Source organism: Eptesicus fuscus, chromosome 12 (genome assembly GCF_027574615.1).
Source record: "Eptesicus fuscus isolate TK198812 chromosome 12, DD_ASM_mEF_20220401, whole genome shotgun sequence".
NCBI lineage: Eukaryota > Metazoa > Chordata > Mammalia > Chiroptera > Vespertilionidae > Eptesicus > Eptesicus fuscus.
This window is the reverse complement of record NC_072484.1, coordinates 41,905,803-41,922,900: the sequence shown is the minus strand read 5'-3', so window position 1 is coordinate 41,922,900 and position 17,098 is coordinate 41,905,803. Positions and strand designations below refer to the sequence as shown.

At 46.4% G+C, this 17,098-nt stretch overlaps 1 protein-coding gene and 1 pseudogene across 1 annotated transcript in view; one reads left to right on the top strand and one right to left on the bottom strand.

Moving 5' to 3' along the window:
- Positions 1 to 1,130: 1,130 nt before the first annotated feature.
- Positions 1,131 to 17,098, top strand: part of CCBE1 (collagen and calcium binding EGF domains 1) — a 172,343-nt gene continuing 156,375 nt past the window's right edge. The window contains exons 1-2 of the mRNA XM_008149590.3: positions 1,131 to 1,634; positions 2,028 to 2,108. Coding sequence (XP_008147812.2) covers positions 1,501 to 1,634; positions 2,028 to 2,108 — 215 coding nt within the window. The 5' untranslated portion in view covers positions 1,131 to 1,500. The remainder of the gene's footprint in view (positions 1,635 to 2,027; positions 2,109 to 17,098) is intronic.
- The window catches only part of LOC129150939 (transforming acidic coiled-coil-containing protein 3-like), a 72,956-nt pseudogene continuing 65,215 nt past the window's right edge, over positions 9,358 to 17,098 (bottom strand).

Genomic DNA, 17,098 nt, shown 5'->3' with positions numbered 1-17,098 from the left:
TTTTTTTCTTTTTTCCTGACTACCTAATGGCCACTCTCAGGTTTTGCAAACATCTGAAGTACTCTCTAAATCACTATGCGAAAATACACTTATTTTGTGTAGTGCCATATTTAAATATTTGTGTGGCTTACAGTCTTCCATGTCTAGGTAACATGTGCAGGGGGTGAAAAACACCTCACTGAACCAAAAAGTCAGACTCGTAGCTTCAAGGACTATTGTGAGTGTCAAATAAAATCAGAAATGTGGACAAACCTTTGGAAAATATAGAAGCATTCTACAGAGGAATGAGGAGGTCACTGCTATTAAAAATGTGGAGGCGTATGTGACAGGCACGGCCATTCTCAGTTGATCAGACTATTTTGAATCAAAACACCTGCCTACCTAACCAATTAGCACCCTCATAACTTGTGACAAGCTACCTCTCGCCTCAGGGTCCTGGGGTGGAATTAGACATTACAACCTTGTGCTCTCTTCCTACCATCTCTGGGCCAGAACAGTTGCTTGGCACTTCAGGGCACGTTTATATCACGAGCTTCTCTTTATCAGAAGAGAACTCCCAACGTGCAATCAAGTGTTAAGATGCAGACATATACCAATTACAGCCGAGCCCCCAGCCTGGTTTTCAGGCTACCCATACCCCGCTGTGTTAACTGGATGGGGTTGGGGGTGGACCTTCCGCCTCTCACCTGATCTTCCAGGAGTTTCCAGCTCTCACGTGTGACATATAAACAGCATTCAAGCAGCTCAGGGTAAGAGGATTTAAAACCCCTGGAAAGAGCCGCTGAGAGCTCATTACTGAATCGAGCCGCTCTGCTAACGAATGAAGCGAAGCGAGCGGGGAGCTTTCTCCTGGGGTTCTAACGGAGGCAGACTTAGCGATCGGGCATGAAAGGCAGCTTGGAAAAGCAGCCGTAGTCTCCCCACCACCTCCTTCCTCCGTTCAGGGAAAACGGCCACGGGAAAGCCCAGGGCAGGCGCTCCAGGCGCGAAAGCCCACGTCCTGGTCCTGGTCTTAGGAAGCCAACTGACGACAGGAAGGAAGCGTGTTAACCCCTCGGCCCCCCTTTTCCCAAGGGGAGAAGCGGCTCCTCCTACTCTTGGTCGAGCGACCCTGGTGTAAGATGCGAGCAGCCGCCCGCTTTCCGCACCCTGCCCTCCGCACAGCCCAGGACAGAGGCAAGAAGGAGCGCGCAGCCCAAGGCTGAGTCCAGCAAGTCTGGTAACGGTGTGACCATCCCGGCCGAGAAGACCTGGACCCCGCCGCCCTCCAGGTCGTTCACCAGCCCGTCTACGGAATTTGCACTCTGCACCCCAACTCCTAGCCTGGTCCCCCAGCGCCCCAGCAGCCCCAGCCCCTGTGCCTTCGCAGGTGGCGCAAACGCCCCTGCCCTCCGGCGCCCCCTGCCGGGGAGAGAGACGGCGGCGGCGGCGGGCGCCGAGGAGCCGGGCGCAGGGCGGGCAGAGGGCTCGGGCGCCTGGAAGAAGCCGGGAGCGTCCCCGATGGTGCCGCCGCCTCCGAGCCGGGGAGGAGGAGCGGCGACGGGGCAGCTGGGCAAGAGCCTGGGTCCGCTGCTGCTGCTCCTGGCGCTGGGACACACGTGGAGCTACCGCGAGGAGCCTGAGAACAGCGACAGGTAAGCGCTGCCGGCCCCCGAATGGTGCACGCCAGGCGCTGGTGCAGGCGACCCGCACACTCGCCATCCATCAGTCACAGGCTGGGCGCTCGACTGTCCCCGGCGACGCTCAGCTCTGCCCGGGGGTGACAGCCTCCGCGCCACCAGCCTGGGTTTCCCCCATCTGTGATACCTCTGCCCCCCACTCCTGCCGCTCTCCTGTGACGGGCTTCTTCAGCTCCTGTGCCCCTGGGACTGGGCTCGCTAGGTGGGACCCTCGCCGGAGGCCGCCCGGCGTCCGCGCTCGGGGACCAGTGGCTGCTCGGCGCGCCGGGACGCGGATCCCCCAGCGCGCACTGGCCTGCGCTCTCACGTGGAGAGTCAACGACTTGGCCTCTCTAACTTTTTCCGTAGAGAAGTCTGCTCAGAAAACAAAATCGCTACGACCAAATACCCGTGTCTGAAGGCCTCGGGCGAGCTCACCACGTGTTTCAGGTAAGCCTCAGGCTGTGTGGTATCGCCGCCGGGCACCCTGGCTGTGGGAAGGCGGCGCCTCAAAGGAGGAGGATGGAGGTGCGTTCGGGCACGGGGGGAGGGGGGCGTGCCACGGTGGTGCTGGGACGCGCTGGGTGACCTCTCCGTGGTGCAAACCTTTCTTTGTGTTTTCTGGGCCAGGGCAGCGGGGCCTGGAGTCTGGCCCTAAGGTCCGGAGGCTGTTGACTGGTCTCGGGAATATTTGCGTGGCAAGAGGTTGGAGGGGAAGAGGTGGAAAGTTTATAAGGAAAGTGGATCGGATTGTGGTTGTAAACAGCGAGGCAAAGACGAATGGCTGCTTTTGTATCTTGTTTTGAAAACACATCAACAAATAAATACTTGGCCTTGGGCTGTCTTGTGACCTTCTGCCAGGACAGAGTGTAACACTGTCAGGGCCTCTGTGGGCAAAGGGGTGGGGAGGTGGTTGTGTTGATTGAAAACAAAAACAAAACAATGTCAAGATTGTTGAGCCAACAAGAAGAGGGTCAGTCTTTCCTAAAACATGGCCCACAGATCACCTGCGTGCTTGTTAAAACTCAGCCTGGATGGAGCTACGGAATCTGTAGCTCGGAAAATGCTCCCCAGTTGGTTTTTTGTTTTTGTTTTTTTCAACAAAAGGAAGGGGAGGCACTGTTCCCTGCGTGCAGCTTTTTGGAGGTGAGGGTTGATGTGTTTTTCATCATGTGCTCTTGGCTTCTATTCCAGTGCTCTCACTGGATGGAGGAGGCATGCACCCATGAGCGTGTATTCATTGCCTGCTTTCTAAAGGTGCTGTGGAAGATTTGGGGATCCCCCATACACACCGGACTCATCTCCGTCTTTGGGAACTGTACACTGTTTGGGGTGCCAGGATAAATATTGGGTAGTACTAGGCAACCCTGCAACCCCCAGAGATGAACTTGAAAGAAAAGGAAATTTTACTATTTATAATGTCATAGCGGATGGATCAACCATGATTGTTTTCAGCTTTAAGAAACATGGTATATCATGGGCTCAAAGGTTATGGTGTAAGTGGTTTCAGGGCTGATCAGTTTAGTGGTACAAAGGCGCCATCAGTTATGCCAGGTACGATGCTTTAAAATCTGTCCTTGGCCTTTTAGGCGAATCAGTAGTCACTCCTTGGGAAGGGCTGCCTTCTCCAGGACTTGGTGTGTGTGTGTGTGTGTGTGTGTGTGTGTGTGTGTGTGTGTGTGTGTGTGTGACCACTGAACAAAATACGTGAGGGTTAGAGAAGGAGGAGGAAGTGTGTCTAGTTGGCAGGTAAAGACCGGAAGAGGTTAACTGGGTAAGCAAGGTCACCCAGCTGGTGAAATGACTTGGTGGTACTGGCATCAGAATTGCTTGCCTGGTTCTAGCCCTGTGTTTCATCCACACGACCACAGTATTTCTTCGGACCCATTGTTTTCCTATCACCACAGTACAAAGCCTCTAATTTAACATGGAAAGTGTCCCTGAGGGGGTTTGCTCATTTGTTCAGAGCCTGAAGGTCCAACTGCACGTAACTCGCTGGAGTTACAGAATGCATGTCCAATTTTCAGGAGCCATGGGTGCCTGATGCGTGTCCTAAGCTCACTTCATTTGTACGACTGTTAGTGTCATTTTTTTTTTCCTTCAGATTTTCTAAACAGCAGGGTTTCTTTCACACCTAGACTCTCGGCAAGAGACACGAACAGTGTCTCCATGTGTTTCCACTAAGAGCAATGGGAGAGGCTGTTTCCAGCTGGAGAAAATGGTCCCGTGAATATTCAGTTGCTTGGGTTTAAGTTACTTTATGGGAGTGAGAGTTCTAGGCGGACTCCATTGGTTTAACACTACTTCCATAATTTAGTGCTTTTTTCCTTTGTATTCTCATCCCTTTATTTTCTATTTTAGAGTTTTTTCTCCCATAATTGAGATATAAGTGACATTGAGCACACAAGTTGAAACTCTGCATTTCCGTATGTGTACACCCATGCAACTGCCACTCAGGGACGATACAGAGCAGTGCCAGTAGTTTAAAAGCTGTCTCAGGCCGTCCAATCAGTATATCCCACCAAAAGTTAGTAATTTTGTAAAGACAGTTTCTTGGCAGTTGCTGCCCCCATTTTGGTTTTGAACCCTAAGAATGGAGGAATACAATGTACGCCTTGGTTTGTGAACTGTGGTTGTCCTGGCTCTTGCTAATTCGACCGTGACCTGGAAACCAGCCACGTGGGCATCATCTGGAAGCATGTTAGAGTCCTGGACCTCTGGATCCAGAACCTGCAGGTTAATGAGCTGTGATTAAAGCTGGGGAAGCTTCTGCTGTAGAAGCCAGGCTCCCCAACCAGGTCATGGTGCGAGCCCATTTAGCTCAGTCCTCGAGGAGGGCGGGGGGGCGGGGGCCCTCTGCAGATGGACCACATTCACCTTAAACCAGACCGAGAAACAGCCTTCCAGGAAATCAACTCTTCAGCTCTTAGATGACCTCCAAGTAAACTGTAAGGACCGCCACAAAGCTACTGCTCTGGGAACACTATCTGATTATGCAGGTCCACTCTTTACTAGCGGTCTTTAGGTGAACAACTTGAGCACAAGAGAAGGAACTTCTGAACTTGTGGAAAATGACTTAAGAAATTATTATTGATATGGAGGATGGGTTTAATAAAAAAATGAGTATGGTAGATGCAATAAATCTGATCTCCTACCTAAAAAGATAGGGAGATGAAAAAATGAGAATAATCTTTGTTCTGCCCCACTCCCCACCCCGTACATTTCTACGTGGCTTCACATAAGCCGCCTCCTGCACACCTCCTACTGGGGATGTGCCCGCAACCAAGGTACATGCCCTTGACTGGAATAGAACCCGGGACCCTTGAGTCCACAGGTCGACACTCTATCCACTGAGCTAAACCTGTTAGGGCCATCTCTTCACTTTAGCCTTTTGCAATATGTTAAATAATGACAATTTGAGGATTGACTATGTATTCAGCACTGTTCTATGCACTTTGCATACATTATGTCTTATCCTCAAAGCCACACTGTAGCATTTGTATTCTCAGTTCTGCAGAGGAGGGAATCCAAACTCAGAGGGATTAAGTAAACTTGCCAGAGTCACAGTTAATGCATCTGAGAGCCAAGATTCAAACCCAAGTTTGTCTGACTTCAAAGTCTGGGCCCTTTTATCCTCCCAGAGGTGTCTATAGATGAGGCCGAACTTTCCAGATCCTGGGATCTAAGTAAGGAAGACTAAATTCAAGTGACTATAAATTCAAAAGATAGTTTAATAGAAACCTGGGTCATGGTGTGAACCCATTTAGATGGGTCCCAACATTCACCATGGCCATAGTGGTTTATGCCCTTAAGATCTGTCTTAAAGAATTAACTCTGTATTATCATATTATACACAAAATTGGTTCATACATGTATAGCTTTCCTTCCTTGTAGGATTTTACCTTAATCATAGGGTCTATATCTAGAGATTCTCTAGGGCAATGTATATTGTGCCAATACCCAAAATGTACTAAGCACTTGTTGAATGAATGCCAATGATACCTTAACAAGAGTTCATATTTACTTAGCATTATCATCTGACATAGGGCATACTCTTTCCCAGCTAAGATGTCAGAGTTGTTATGGATTTAGCTGAGTTTATTAGAGCCAAATGAAGCATATCAAGCTATCATGGCCTTACTCCTCCTGTGACTATTAAAGCTTTTCACACAAGCTGACTTTTCCTTTTACCCCCCCCCCCCCTCCCCAAACCATGTAGCTTGAATGAAAGTTTTGTGTTTACTTTCCATTTCTTTTATGGGTCTCATATCAATAAAAGGAGATGTTAAAGGCTTTTTCAAAATAAGACAAAAGGAATACATATGTTATGTGTATGAATGGTCAGTAAAATCCAGTTTTTACTGAGTGAGGCTATGTCTAATAAACATCCTAGTTAACTTTTTTGATCTATTACAGATTTATTGAACATCTATTATGAGCTTAAAATAGTCCTAGAGCCCTAGCTGGTTTGGCTCAGTGGATAGAATGTCGGCCTGCAGACTCAAGGGTCCTGGGTTCGATTCTGATCAAGGACATATGCAACAGGTTGCAGGCTCAATCCCCTGTGAGGATGTGCAGGAGGCAGCCGATCAATGATTCTCTCTCATCATTTTTGTTTCTATCTCTCTTCCTCTCCCTTACTCTCTGAAATCAATAAAAATATATTTTAAAAAATAGTCCTAGACAATGAGCACAGAAGAATAAGCTACAGTCCCTAGTTACAGTTTACAGACTTGATTTTTAGACAAGGCCTTTGAAACTATAACCAACACACATGGTACATGATTGAGTTCAAAGTCATGTAGTTTATACTATACTATCAATGATCAGGGAGAGATTCAAACAGAATCTGGGAACGAGTTTATGGGTAAGAGAACACAGCTTTGTTTTTTAGCGTGGCTGTTTGACATAGTGTGCTCGATGTTTGTCTAACTTGCATTAGCTGCGATTTTCAGCGTCGAGGTTCATGGACCTCCAAGTGGAGGCCCCCAGCTGCCACTCAGCTGTATTTGTTCAGGCAGTGGTGTCTTACTAGGCACTGCTCTTGCTCAGGGTCATGTTCCCATAGGAAGTAATGACACGGGGAGGCAAACCTCCCACTTCTCTTTGAGATAATACAACAGCATTGCCAAATCCTATTAAAACTTGGAAGTTAATGTGATATTTTTGCAAATGTGTTTACTTGGAATTTGGAGGACAAGAAGGTCACTTAATTAGAGCAGCATCGCCAGATGAGAGCATTGGACTGTAGCGAAGGCTACGCTGCGGGAAAGCCTGGAGAATGCACTATCTGGTAGGTCACCGGGTCCCCACAGAGGACTTTGGTGATGTCAAACATGCACAACAACAGTAGAAACTCGGCCAGGGTTTGAATTCCAGCTCTACCACTTGTGTTGTGACCTTGACCAGTTTCTTAATCTCTGTGCTTTAATTTTCTCCTTCGTAAAGTGAGGATCACATTAGTACTAGAGTTATAGGGTTGCCATGAAGATGAAATGAGTTAACATGTGTAGGAAGTGCTCAACAACTATTACCTCTCATGATCACTACTGTGTCTCCCTGTGTCTGGTGTAGTGAGTGCACGTAATAGATGCTCATTTGTTGAGTTTTTATTTGTGAGTTTGGGGCTTACTAGTAGACATTTTTGAAAGTGCAAATTCAGATGACAAGCCAGAAACACTGAGGGTGTTTATGTACCAGTCACACATCAGTTGTTTCTAGACGCTGTTTCAAATGTAGGGTAGCCCAGATTGGGAAAGTTACAAAAGAACATATCTTTGCTTCCTGCCTTCTACCTGACTATTCAAGGTGCCCAACTTGTGTGACCATAGGATCAGATAGAGGCCCAGTTAACCCATTTTAGAGGGTCTTAGAGGTGAATCCCTTGCGTAGGGTCATGAAGGAGTCTTGTTGGCAGAGAGAAGACTAGAAATCAGATGATTAAGCGCAGTTTTGGTCTCTCTTTCTGCTGCCTCCCTGTCTTGTGGCCCACATAGCTCAGGACGGGCACTGGGGGCAGCTCTGTGAATACTTGTTGGCTTATTTTAGGGCATGCGATCCCCCTTTCAAAAAGCATTTATATCTTAACCGTTGACACCCTAATGTTAAGGAGAAAGTGGTAATGGATGTTGGGAAGAACAGAGCAGGGGACAGGTGAAGGCGGCTTTGTGCAAAACTGCCTAAGTCACAGGCATGTTGAAGGCAGCCTCTGTTTCCCTGTGCTGGTCCTGTCTCCCATGGGGCAGTCAGCCCTCGGAGGGCCCGAATCAACTGTATCCACATCCCCTCATCCACAACTGTATCCCTGGAGGTTAGCTCTATGCCTGGACAGTCCTGCATACACAGTATCAAATGACCACGAGGATGAACATGTGAACATCACAAGTAAATAATGATGAGATTTGACTTAAATCTTGTAGGCCTTTCAGCAAACCGATGACCTGCACCTCTGTGAGATGCTGCCACGGTGTGCATTGGTTCCCAGTTTGGCTTAATTTTAACTGCTGATGTAGTTAGTACGGGGCTGATTCTGGAGCTTGCTATTTTAAATAACGCCTGAAGAGGACCTGGGTATTCCTGCTCACATAACAATTGCCCTATAGACACTGGCTTTGATGGGGAGGATGATAGTTTCAAAGGGAATCCCGCTTCCTCCCACACTCTCTTATTTTTTAAGCTGAAGAACAGGTGTTAGAGGAGGGAAGGTAGTGGGCATTGGCCAGGGCAGCCTCTGTATCACTTTTCACTCATTCTTGGAGACACAACACAACGTGTTAGGAAACAGCTAACAATTGAACTCACCACAAAGGCTGTGCTTTCACTGGTGTGTCCTTTGAGTCCAGGTCCAGTTGCTACTCTCATTGTCCCTGAAGTAGTTGATGCCTGACTTCCTACGTTACTTCACTTCATCTTTTCTAAGTGAAGCTGGGGTGGGTGCACCCGGAAAAAGCAAATGTGCTCTTTCTTTGTTCTAGAATACTCGATCTTCTTAGGAGAAAGCTTGCATTTCAATCAGTAGTTTCCGTGTCGGTGGGTTCAGCTTCCGAAAGCCCCTACCCCGCTGCTCAGCAGGACTCTCACTTTTGTGCGTTAGAGGGTCTGCCTGCTGGGGCAGTTGCAGAATATCGGGAGAACAAAGGTCTCCAGTCTGTTCAGTTTATTGCTTTTATTTGGAGAATGAAAAAGTAAACAGCTATAACATCTGCAGCTTCTCTTTTGCCAAACTAGGTTCTTCCTTTTCTACGAAGCCATTTACCACTCTTAAAGTTTTACCAACAATTTTCATTCATTTATTCAACAAATACCTGTGAGCTTGCTTGATGTGCCAAGCACAGTTTCTAGGCACTTGGAATACATCTGTGAATAGAGCAGATAAAAAACAAACTTCTGCTATTGTGGAATTTATGGATTTTAGTCCAACTTATCTTTCAGGAATTTTGAGCCAAAGATGAGCTTTGGGACATTTTAAAGAAAGTTGTTTTTGGCTCACATCTGATTAATATCACATTTTGGGGGCTAGGGACTTGAAATTTCCTGTGGCCCAGATGTATCCTTTCAACAAAAGAACCACCACAGGTCCAAACAGGGACACGAGAACATGAGGTTGGTGGGAATCGAAGATTTTTTTTCTGCAAAGGTGTTAGCAAGAAATTACCACGTGCCACAAGTTTCTCCTAAGCATGATTGGAATGTGAAAGTATTACCGGGAGGTGGCGAATTCTCTGGTCATGTGCCCCGACAGGTAGCCAGTGGCATCAGGGACAGACATTGGCCCATTAGGGACAGACACCTTGGCCAGTTCACCTTGTATTTTCCAACAGTAACTTTAAGCAGAGTGCATACACCTCCAACATTCCCTGATTCTCCTAATGATCTATTATAGATCTATTGTCGTAAATGTATTAGGACCTTCTGGACAGTTTCTGGACCTGAAACACCTGTCGGGGGTGGAGTGGTGTTATAATGTCAATGTGATAATCCCCGTTGAGCAAAGGAGTGCTTTATCTTCTTTCCAGCTTCAAGGGGTGATCGTGCCAGTCAGTAGCAGGTGTGAGAGAACTTGTCTGGGTCTGTATGTTGCCTCCTTGTTCAGTGGGATAGAACAGGAACTAGAACATCTTTCCATGCCCTTTATGATCTCAGAAACTTGATCTCCATCCATTCTCAGCCTTCATATCCCTTCTTACCCTTTCCCTCTTGGCTCCTTCTGTGGGGTGTTTTCTGTGTACTCCTCCTACCAGGGTGAAGCCCCCCATCTTTAGTTCTTTGGGGATGGCAGGGGCAAATGTCGGCCTGAACTGGGAGGAAGCCAGGAGGGCCCTCTGCACTCAGATCTGGCCCTGGGAGTTTGGTGTAGAGAATAGGAATTGACAAAGTAGAGCCCATGGCATGTTTTTATACAATGCATGATCTATGAATGCTTTTTACATTTTTAAAGAGTTGTAAAAGAAAAGTCTATGCAACTGAGACCTTATTTGGCCCCCCGAGCCTCAGATATTTACTATCTGGCCTCTTGCCAACTTCTAAAGAACCATCAGAACACAGAGACCAGGGGTGGGTTTCTCTGCCATCTATAACCTAGTCCACAGGTCTGAGTCCTCAAAGAGGCGACTCTGGGGGCATTTAGTCAGCTTCATCTTTGGGTCCTTTGCCTGTGTATTGCTTCATTTTATTGTTATTGGACCTCCTGGTCTGAGTGAGCATCTTTGACTGTGACTTGGTTTGCTGAATCACTTAATAGTTTTTATTGAGCTGGAACTTTATTGAATCATCACTCCTCAGTGATGTGCTAAATAAACATAACTTGCCAGGACATTAAGAATTGGATTTTATTGCAGGTAGTTAAGTATTAACTCACTGCTGCTTTTCTGCGTTCCCAAGATGAGCCTTCCTTACCTGTTGAGCAATCCTGGGATGGCCTGGGCCGTCCTCCCACCTTCCCTAATGCCCTACTTAATTCCTGAACATGCATATTGATCACACGCTTTGATGACTCAAAGCCACCCTATGAAGCCATAAACTTCATGTACAGGGGAAAACTTTTCACATTCAGAAATCAAATGATAATATATATTTTACTTGAAGAACGTCTAGAAAAAGTCATTTTCAATGAAAGGTATTCTAAATCAGAGTTGCAGTGTTATATTTTTCCTTATATGGCTAAAAAGTATCATACCGTTACACAGTGACACTATATACAACACAGGGTGAGGCAAAAGTCAGTTCATAGTTGTGAGTACGTGAAACAGTTTATTCTTGTATTATTAATAACTAGAGGCCCGATGCATGAAATTCATGTACAGGTAGGGTCCCTAGGCCTGGCCTGTGATCAGGGCCAATCTGGGGCCTTCTGGCTGCCGGCCATGGCCTTCCTTCATTCCCTACCACCCCCTGGTGGTCAGCACACATCATAGCAAGCAATAGAACTCCTGGTCTCCCAGTCAAACTCCTGAGGGGACACTTTGCAGATTAGCCTTTTATATATATAGATTGTATATTCCACATGAACAACTGTAAACCTGCTTTTACCCCACCCTGTACATCAGTAATTAAACTTTTGAACCTAAACTCTGAACTGCCTTTTCACGATGCCAACTCTTCTTTACTCCTAGGTGTTTTTAGAAATTTTTATTGAATTTATTGGGGTGACATTGGTTAATAAAGTTATATAGGTTTCAAGTGTACAGTTCTATAATACATCAGCTGTATATTGAATTGTGTGTTTATCACATGATGCCAACTCTTCTGTCCTGTGAAAGATGGAGGAGAGTCCTAAATAGTGATGCCTTCTGACACCGAGAATGGGGAAAAGTGGAGAAGGAAAGAGAACTGTTTAAAAGAAATATTTTGAGGGGAGAGAAGTAAAGTTTGCCAATGGTGTTTTGGAGAAAGGAAGAAACATGTTGGAATGCACCACTTGACATACTAGGAAGATTAAGATCTTTTGGGGTATAGCAAAGAGGAAAAATAGGGGTATGAAGGTTTTATAAGAACATCCTGTGGATATGAAGATGGGGGGGGGAAAAAAAGTCATGTGGGAGCTTGTGACCTTGATCACAGCTATTTTTACTGATTCGGCTAAATGCAGCTTAAAAGACAGGCAGACTAAGAGGGTTGACAGACTTACCCATTTTTATCATCTTGCATGCATGCATTTGGCAGAACTTATTCTAACTTTGTACAAGTTCTCACTCAGGGTCTCTGAGCAGGTATGTGAACAAGCGGGGGTTCTAGGCCAGACAGTCTGATTCCAGAGCCTATATTCTTTTTAACCAATGGGCTCTCCTGAAAGGCCTGACAATTGCAGTTACCTTGCCAACCACAGATTTAAAAGAGGCATTTAGAAGAGGGAGGGAGGGAGGGCAGCTAGAAATAGGGATGGGCAATTCCACTGGTAATGACTAGTGAAAACATAAGTTGGACAAGTCATTCAGAGTAGACACAAGACACCCCCCCCCCCACATTAGCTTGCTCAGGCTGTCTAAACCCATGGACGGCAAACTGCGGCTCGCGAGCCACATGCGGCTCTTTGGCCCCTTGAGTGTGGCTCTTCCACAAAATACCACGGCCTGGGCGAGTCTATTTTGAAGAAGTGACGTTAGAAGAAGTTTAAGTTTAAAAAATTTGGCTCTCAAAAGAAATTTCAGTCATTGTACTGTTGATATTTGGCTCTGTTGACTAATGAGTTTGCCGACCACTGGTTTAAACAAACTACTGTGGATTTGGGGTTTAAACAACAGAAATTTATTTTCTCAGTTCTGGAGGCTAGGAGTCTGAGCTCAAGGTGTTGATAGGATTGATCATTATGAGGCCTTTCTCCTTGGCTTATGGATGGCTGTCTTCTTCCTGTGTCTTCATATGTCTCTCCTCTGTTCATGTATGTGTCCTAATTTCCTCTTATAAGGACACTGCCTTGTTTGGACTCAGTGGATTAGGGGCCATTCTAATGGCCTCATTTGAAGTCAGTGACCACTTTAAAGCCCCTATCTCTAAATATGCTCACATTCTGAAATACTGGAATTAGGACTTAAACCAATGAATTTTGGGAGAAAAAAATCAGCCCATAACATACCCCCTAAAACACAAACAAACCCCACACAGTGGGGTCATGTAATAAAGGGGACATTTTTCATAAACACACTGTAATCCCCATGGCATGGCTGTCCACCATGGTGCTCCTGAGCCAGCCAATGAAATTAGAGAACCTTCAGCAATACCTTTGAAGAAGATAAAGGATTAAATTGTATCTAACGTGTCACAAATAGCAATGTTTGTGCTGTTGACTTCTGTGGAACCTCTCTGCAGGGTGGTGCCTGATGACGTCAGGCATCACCTGTTCTAATGCTTTCAAGACATCGCATTGGAGTTGCAGACACTCAGGCTCTGCTCCAGATCCACTGACATAGAACCTGCATGTTCACAAGGTTCCTGGGTGTTTCCCACGCACATTACGTGCCCTGATGGTCAGCACTGAATCATTCCAGGGCTCCTCACTCTCATTTGGCTCTTCTACTTGTAAAGCTGAAGGCAGCGACTCACAGCCTGGACTTGCACATTGGAACCACCTGATGAATTAAAAAAAAAAAAAAAATCCCAGTCTTCAGGGAGACACACCAGACACACCAGAAACTCCAGAAACTCTGGAGGTGGGTGCCAGGGGTTTTTAAAGCTCCTTTCACGATTCCAATATGCAGGCAAGGTTAAAAACCTTGCAGCAAAAAGGTGTGAGCAGCCTGGATCTTCTTCCGTGGACCCCAAGCCCGTGTCCTGCTTACTAGTATGTTTCACTGTTGTCTGAGGTCCAGGCCCCTGGACAGGTATGTGTACAGCTAAGGCCTGTGTTGGCGGGCCATTGGAAGCCTGATGTCTCCCATCCCTTGTCTGCTAGGTCACAGTCTTTTCCTCCTGGCGTCTCCTCTCCACTCAGTGAGGGAGGGTTGGAGGGCAGTCAGGGCACGATGAGGTGGCCAAGGTGGATCACAAAGGGTGGAGAGTTCTGAGTTTCTGAAGCTGATCAGTTCTAAGTCGCATAGTGCGAATTCCATCACTTTTCATTTCCTATGCAGGCTCTCAGCTTGGTGTCTCTAGCTACTTAGTGACCTCAAATGCATTTTTATAAAATATTTTGCTTTGTTGCTGCACTGCATGAAACCTTCCAAGATGTAAACATGGCTCAATTTGTTGTTCCACTTATTTATGCATTCATTGGTTGATCCTGTATGTGCCCTGACCGGGAATCGAACCCACAACCTTGACAGATCGTGATGACACTCGAACCAACTGAGCCACCTGGCCAGAGCTGGATATTTAAAATCTTAAGTGAAGGCATGAAAGAGTCCCAACCCCTTACTCGACACCTCTGTCACCCTCACTCTCTTCTTCAAGTCCTTTCCCAGAGACCTGTCATGTTTGGGAAGCACATTATCCGATCGAGGCACACAGAATGATCATCTGTGGAGGGCACGTGGAGGTCAGTGACAGCGGACGCTCAGGCTAGAGATGCCTGGCCCATGGAGCTCTGGCAGCCTAGCTGCCACCGTGCTGTCCTAGGGTGGGAGGAGGTTGGGGTCCTCACACACCTGGAACCATTTCTGGGCAGTCAGGGCTGGGAGGGCGTGATGGGGAGGGGATGCCCCTTTTGGGAAGCTCCAGTGTAGACCGACCCTCCACCCCCCACCCTTCTTAGCTATCCAGTTCTGTTCAAGCTGCATTTCCAAGTCCGGCCTCTTCAGTTAATTCTTCCATTGCTGTTTCTTAAGATAAGTTTTTCACATGCATTCTTTAAAATATGACTTGTGTTCATCTTTGGACGTGTATTTATCCATTCACTTATCCCCAGCTTGGCTCTGTCGAATTGCCCTGACACTGGTATGTGCTCGTATGTGCACCTTTGATGTGATGCAGCTTTTGTTTTGCGAAGCCCAGGGTGGCGCTGGGACCGCATTGAACTCCCTAGGTCCTGACCGATGAGGGTTTCATCCACTCTTTTTAGGACTTTACAACTGAGGAGCTTGGCTTTCGATGGAAACTGCCTTGATGATGAGGGGGAAATGCTCTTTTAATTTTTAGGGAAGAATTTATAAAGGGTGGAGGGTCATGCTTTGCAGTTCCTGCTGGGGAAGGAGCACAAGAAAGAGGAAAGCTCCCTTTCTAAAACTTGACCTTTTTCTGGGTTGGAACTGCAGGTCCTCCCTAATCTCAGCCCTCTAGGTTGACTGTCAAGGGACTGCATGTGTTTTTTGTGACCTTTCCCTACTTGCAGTCATTACTTACAGAAATGGGATTGTTCTGCAGTTGCTTTTTTACATAACAATGGGTAAGGGACGCTTACTCATCATTACATAGAGTGCCAATTCATTTTTACAGCACGGTATTCTTTTATACCGTATTTCACTGTACGGATGCATCATAATTCATCTCTTCACTGGAGAGCTTTTTATAAGGCCATTATCAGATGCTAATGGAGCCCTCTCTGATGTTGAGGTTTCAGGTTTAAACTTCAGATGCAGATTTCACATATATCAAGCTTGAACTAAATGAATCAGAACAAGAAAACAAGCTAGTGTCACCGGATAGCACATGAGTCTGGAACCTTTGAGATATGGCCTGTAGGGTCTAGCCCTGATTCTGCCCTCCTAGAAGGCGTGGCTAAGGGTCCTCAAAACCCTATGGTTCTCTTTGGGTGTGTGTGGGGGGATGGGCACTCTGATGGAGTTCCATCTAGGATCAGCAATGTGAGCAGAGCAAACGGAAGCAGGTTTAGTTTACAGCCCAGGGGATTTGTTTGACAGAAGGAAGACAATCTTGACTGTGAAGACACTGTGGGATATTTGGACACTTATCTTCCTAATCTGCCCTAAAAACAGGACAGCCGTTAGTGAGCTGTCAGCTGCATCTCTTCAGTGCCTTGGGTAGTTTTTCTTATCCCAATTATTTACTTAAAGAGGAAAATGTCTTTTTACTTTCCAGATACACACTTTTGGAAGCCAGCTCCTCTTTTTTTAAATAAGTTTGTTTTATAGACAGATCTCTCTTTTTAAATATTTTTATTGATTTCAGAGAGGAAAGGAGAGGGAGAGAGAGATAGAAACATCAATCATTGATCGGCTGCCTCCTGCACGCCCTCTGCTGGGGAGGAAGTCCACAACCTGGGCATGTGCCCTGACCAGGAATTGAACTGTGACCTCCTGGTTCATAAGTTGAAGCTGCACCACTGAGCCACACTGAGTGGGAGCCAGCTCCTCTCTTCGCTGCAAGAACCAGCTGGGTGAGCATAGGAGCCATCATTTCATTCTGCCAAGGGTTAGGGACACCCGCCCCCCCATCCCCATCGGCTTGCTTTGCTCTCTGCTGCTTTCTTTCAAGGCATGCTTCCCACAAAACAGGGCAAGGAGGGCGAGGTGTCAGTTTCCTCACCTAGGGAGGACCTATACTCCCATGGTGACCTCTCCCCTTCTAGAAAGGAGAAATTATTTCATTTGGGAAGACTATTGAAAAGAAAGTGGAAAGAAAAGGTGACATCAGATGAGAAGGCCTTTTGATAAAATTTCACATCTTTTAGCCTAACAGGCTTAATATTTGCTTATATTTACAGAAGACAATTATTACAAACTTACGAGTCGACACGTGTGTATCCTTTTGAATTGATTTCTCCAAGGGCCCTTGTAAAGAGTTCATGTGCTGCAGCCCCACTGCCCTGTCGCCTTCTCACTGTCCTGGTTCTGGGTCCATATTTGGTTCTGTTTAGAGCCACCAAGGAGACGGTGAAGCAAGGCAGTCAGCTACACAACTGAGACACTAGCTTTTTCTTTTCTTTTTCTTCCAGCCATTTACCCACATACAAGGATGAGGCTTCTCTTGTATCATCCAGATAACTGTCTATTTGCCCCTCCCTTTCCACATTTAGGCAGCCTCCCTTTAGCAGAGAATGTCCAGGTGAGTTTCATATTTGAAGCCTGATTCTTTCACTTGCTCTGTCTGCATGCTAGCCTTCTTTGTCTGCCTTTCAACATGTGTTCCCTTGGAAGGAGTTTAAACGAGGTTGGGGTTATAATTTAATGGATGAAAGTGAATCTTTACTGCAGCCTTTATTTTTCAATGGATTTTACTTACACCATAAATCACTTATAAAGAAAAAATGTACATGCCCTAGCCGGTTTGGCTCAGTGGATAGAGCATAGGCCTGTGGACTGAAGGGTCCCAGGTTTGATTCCAGTCAAGGGCACATACTTTGGTTGTAGTCTCCTCTCCAGCCCGGGCCCTGGTTGGGGCACGTGCAGGAGGCAGCCAATCGATGTGTTTCTCTCATTGATCTTTCTGTCTTTCCCTCTCTCTAAAAATCAGTGGAAAAATATCCTCGGGTGAGGATAAAAAAAGAAAAAAGAAAAAATGTACAAATTGACCCTTTTTGAAGATGAAGAAAAGCTGGCCATGTTTTCCCT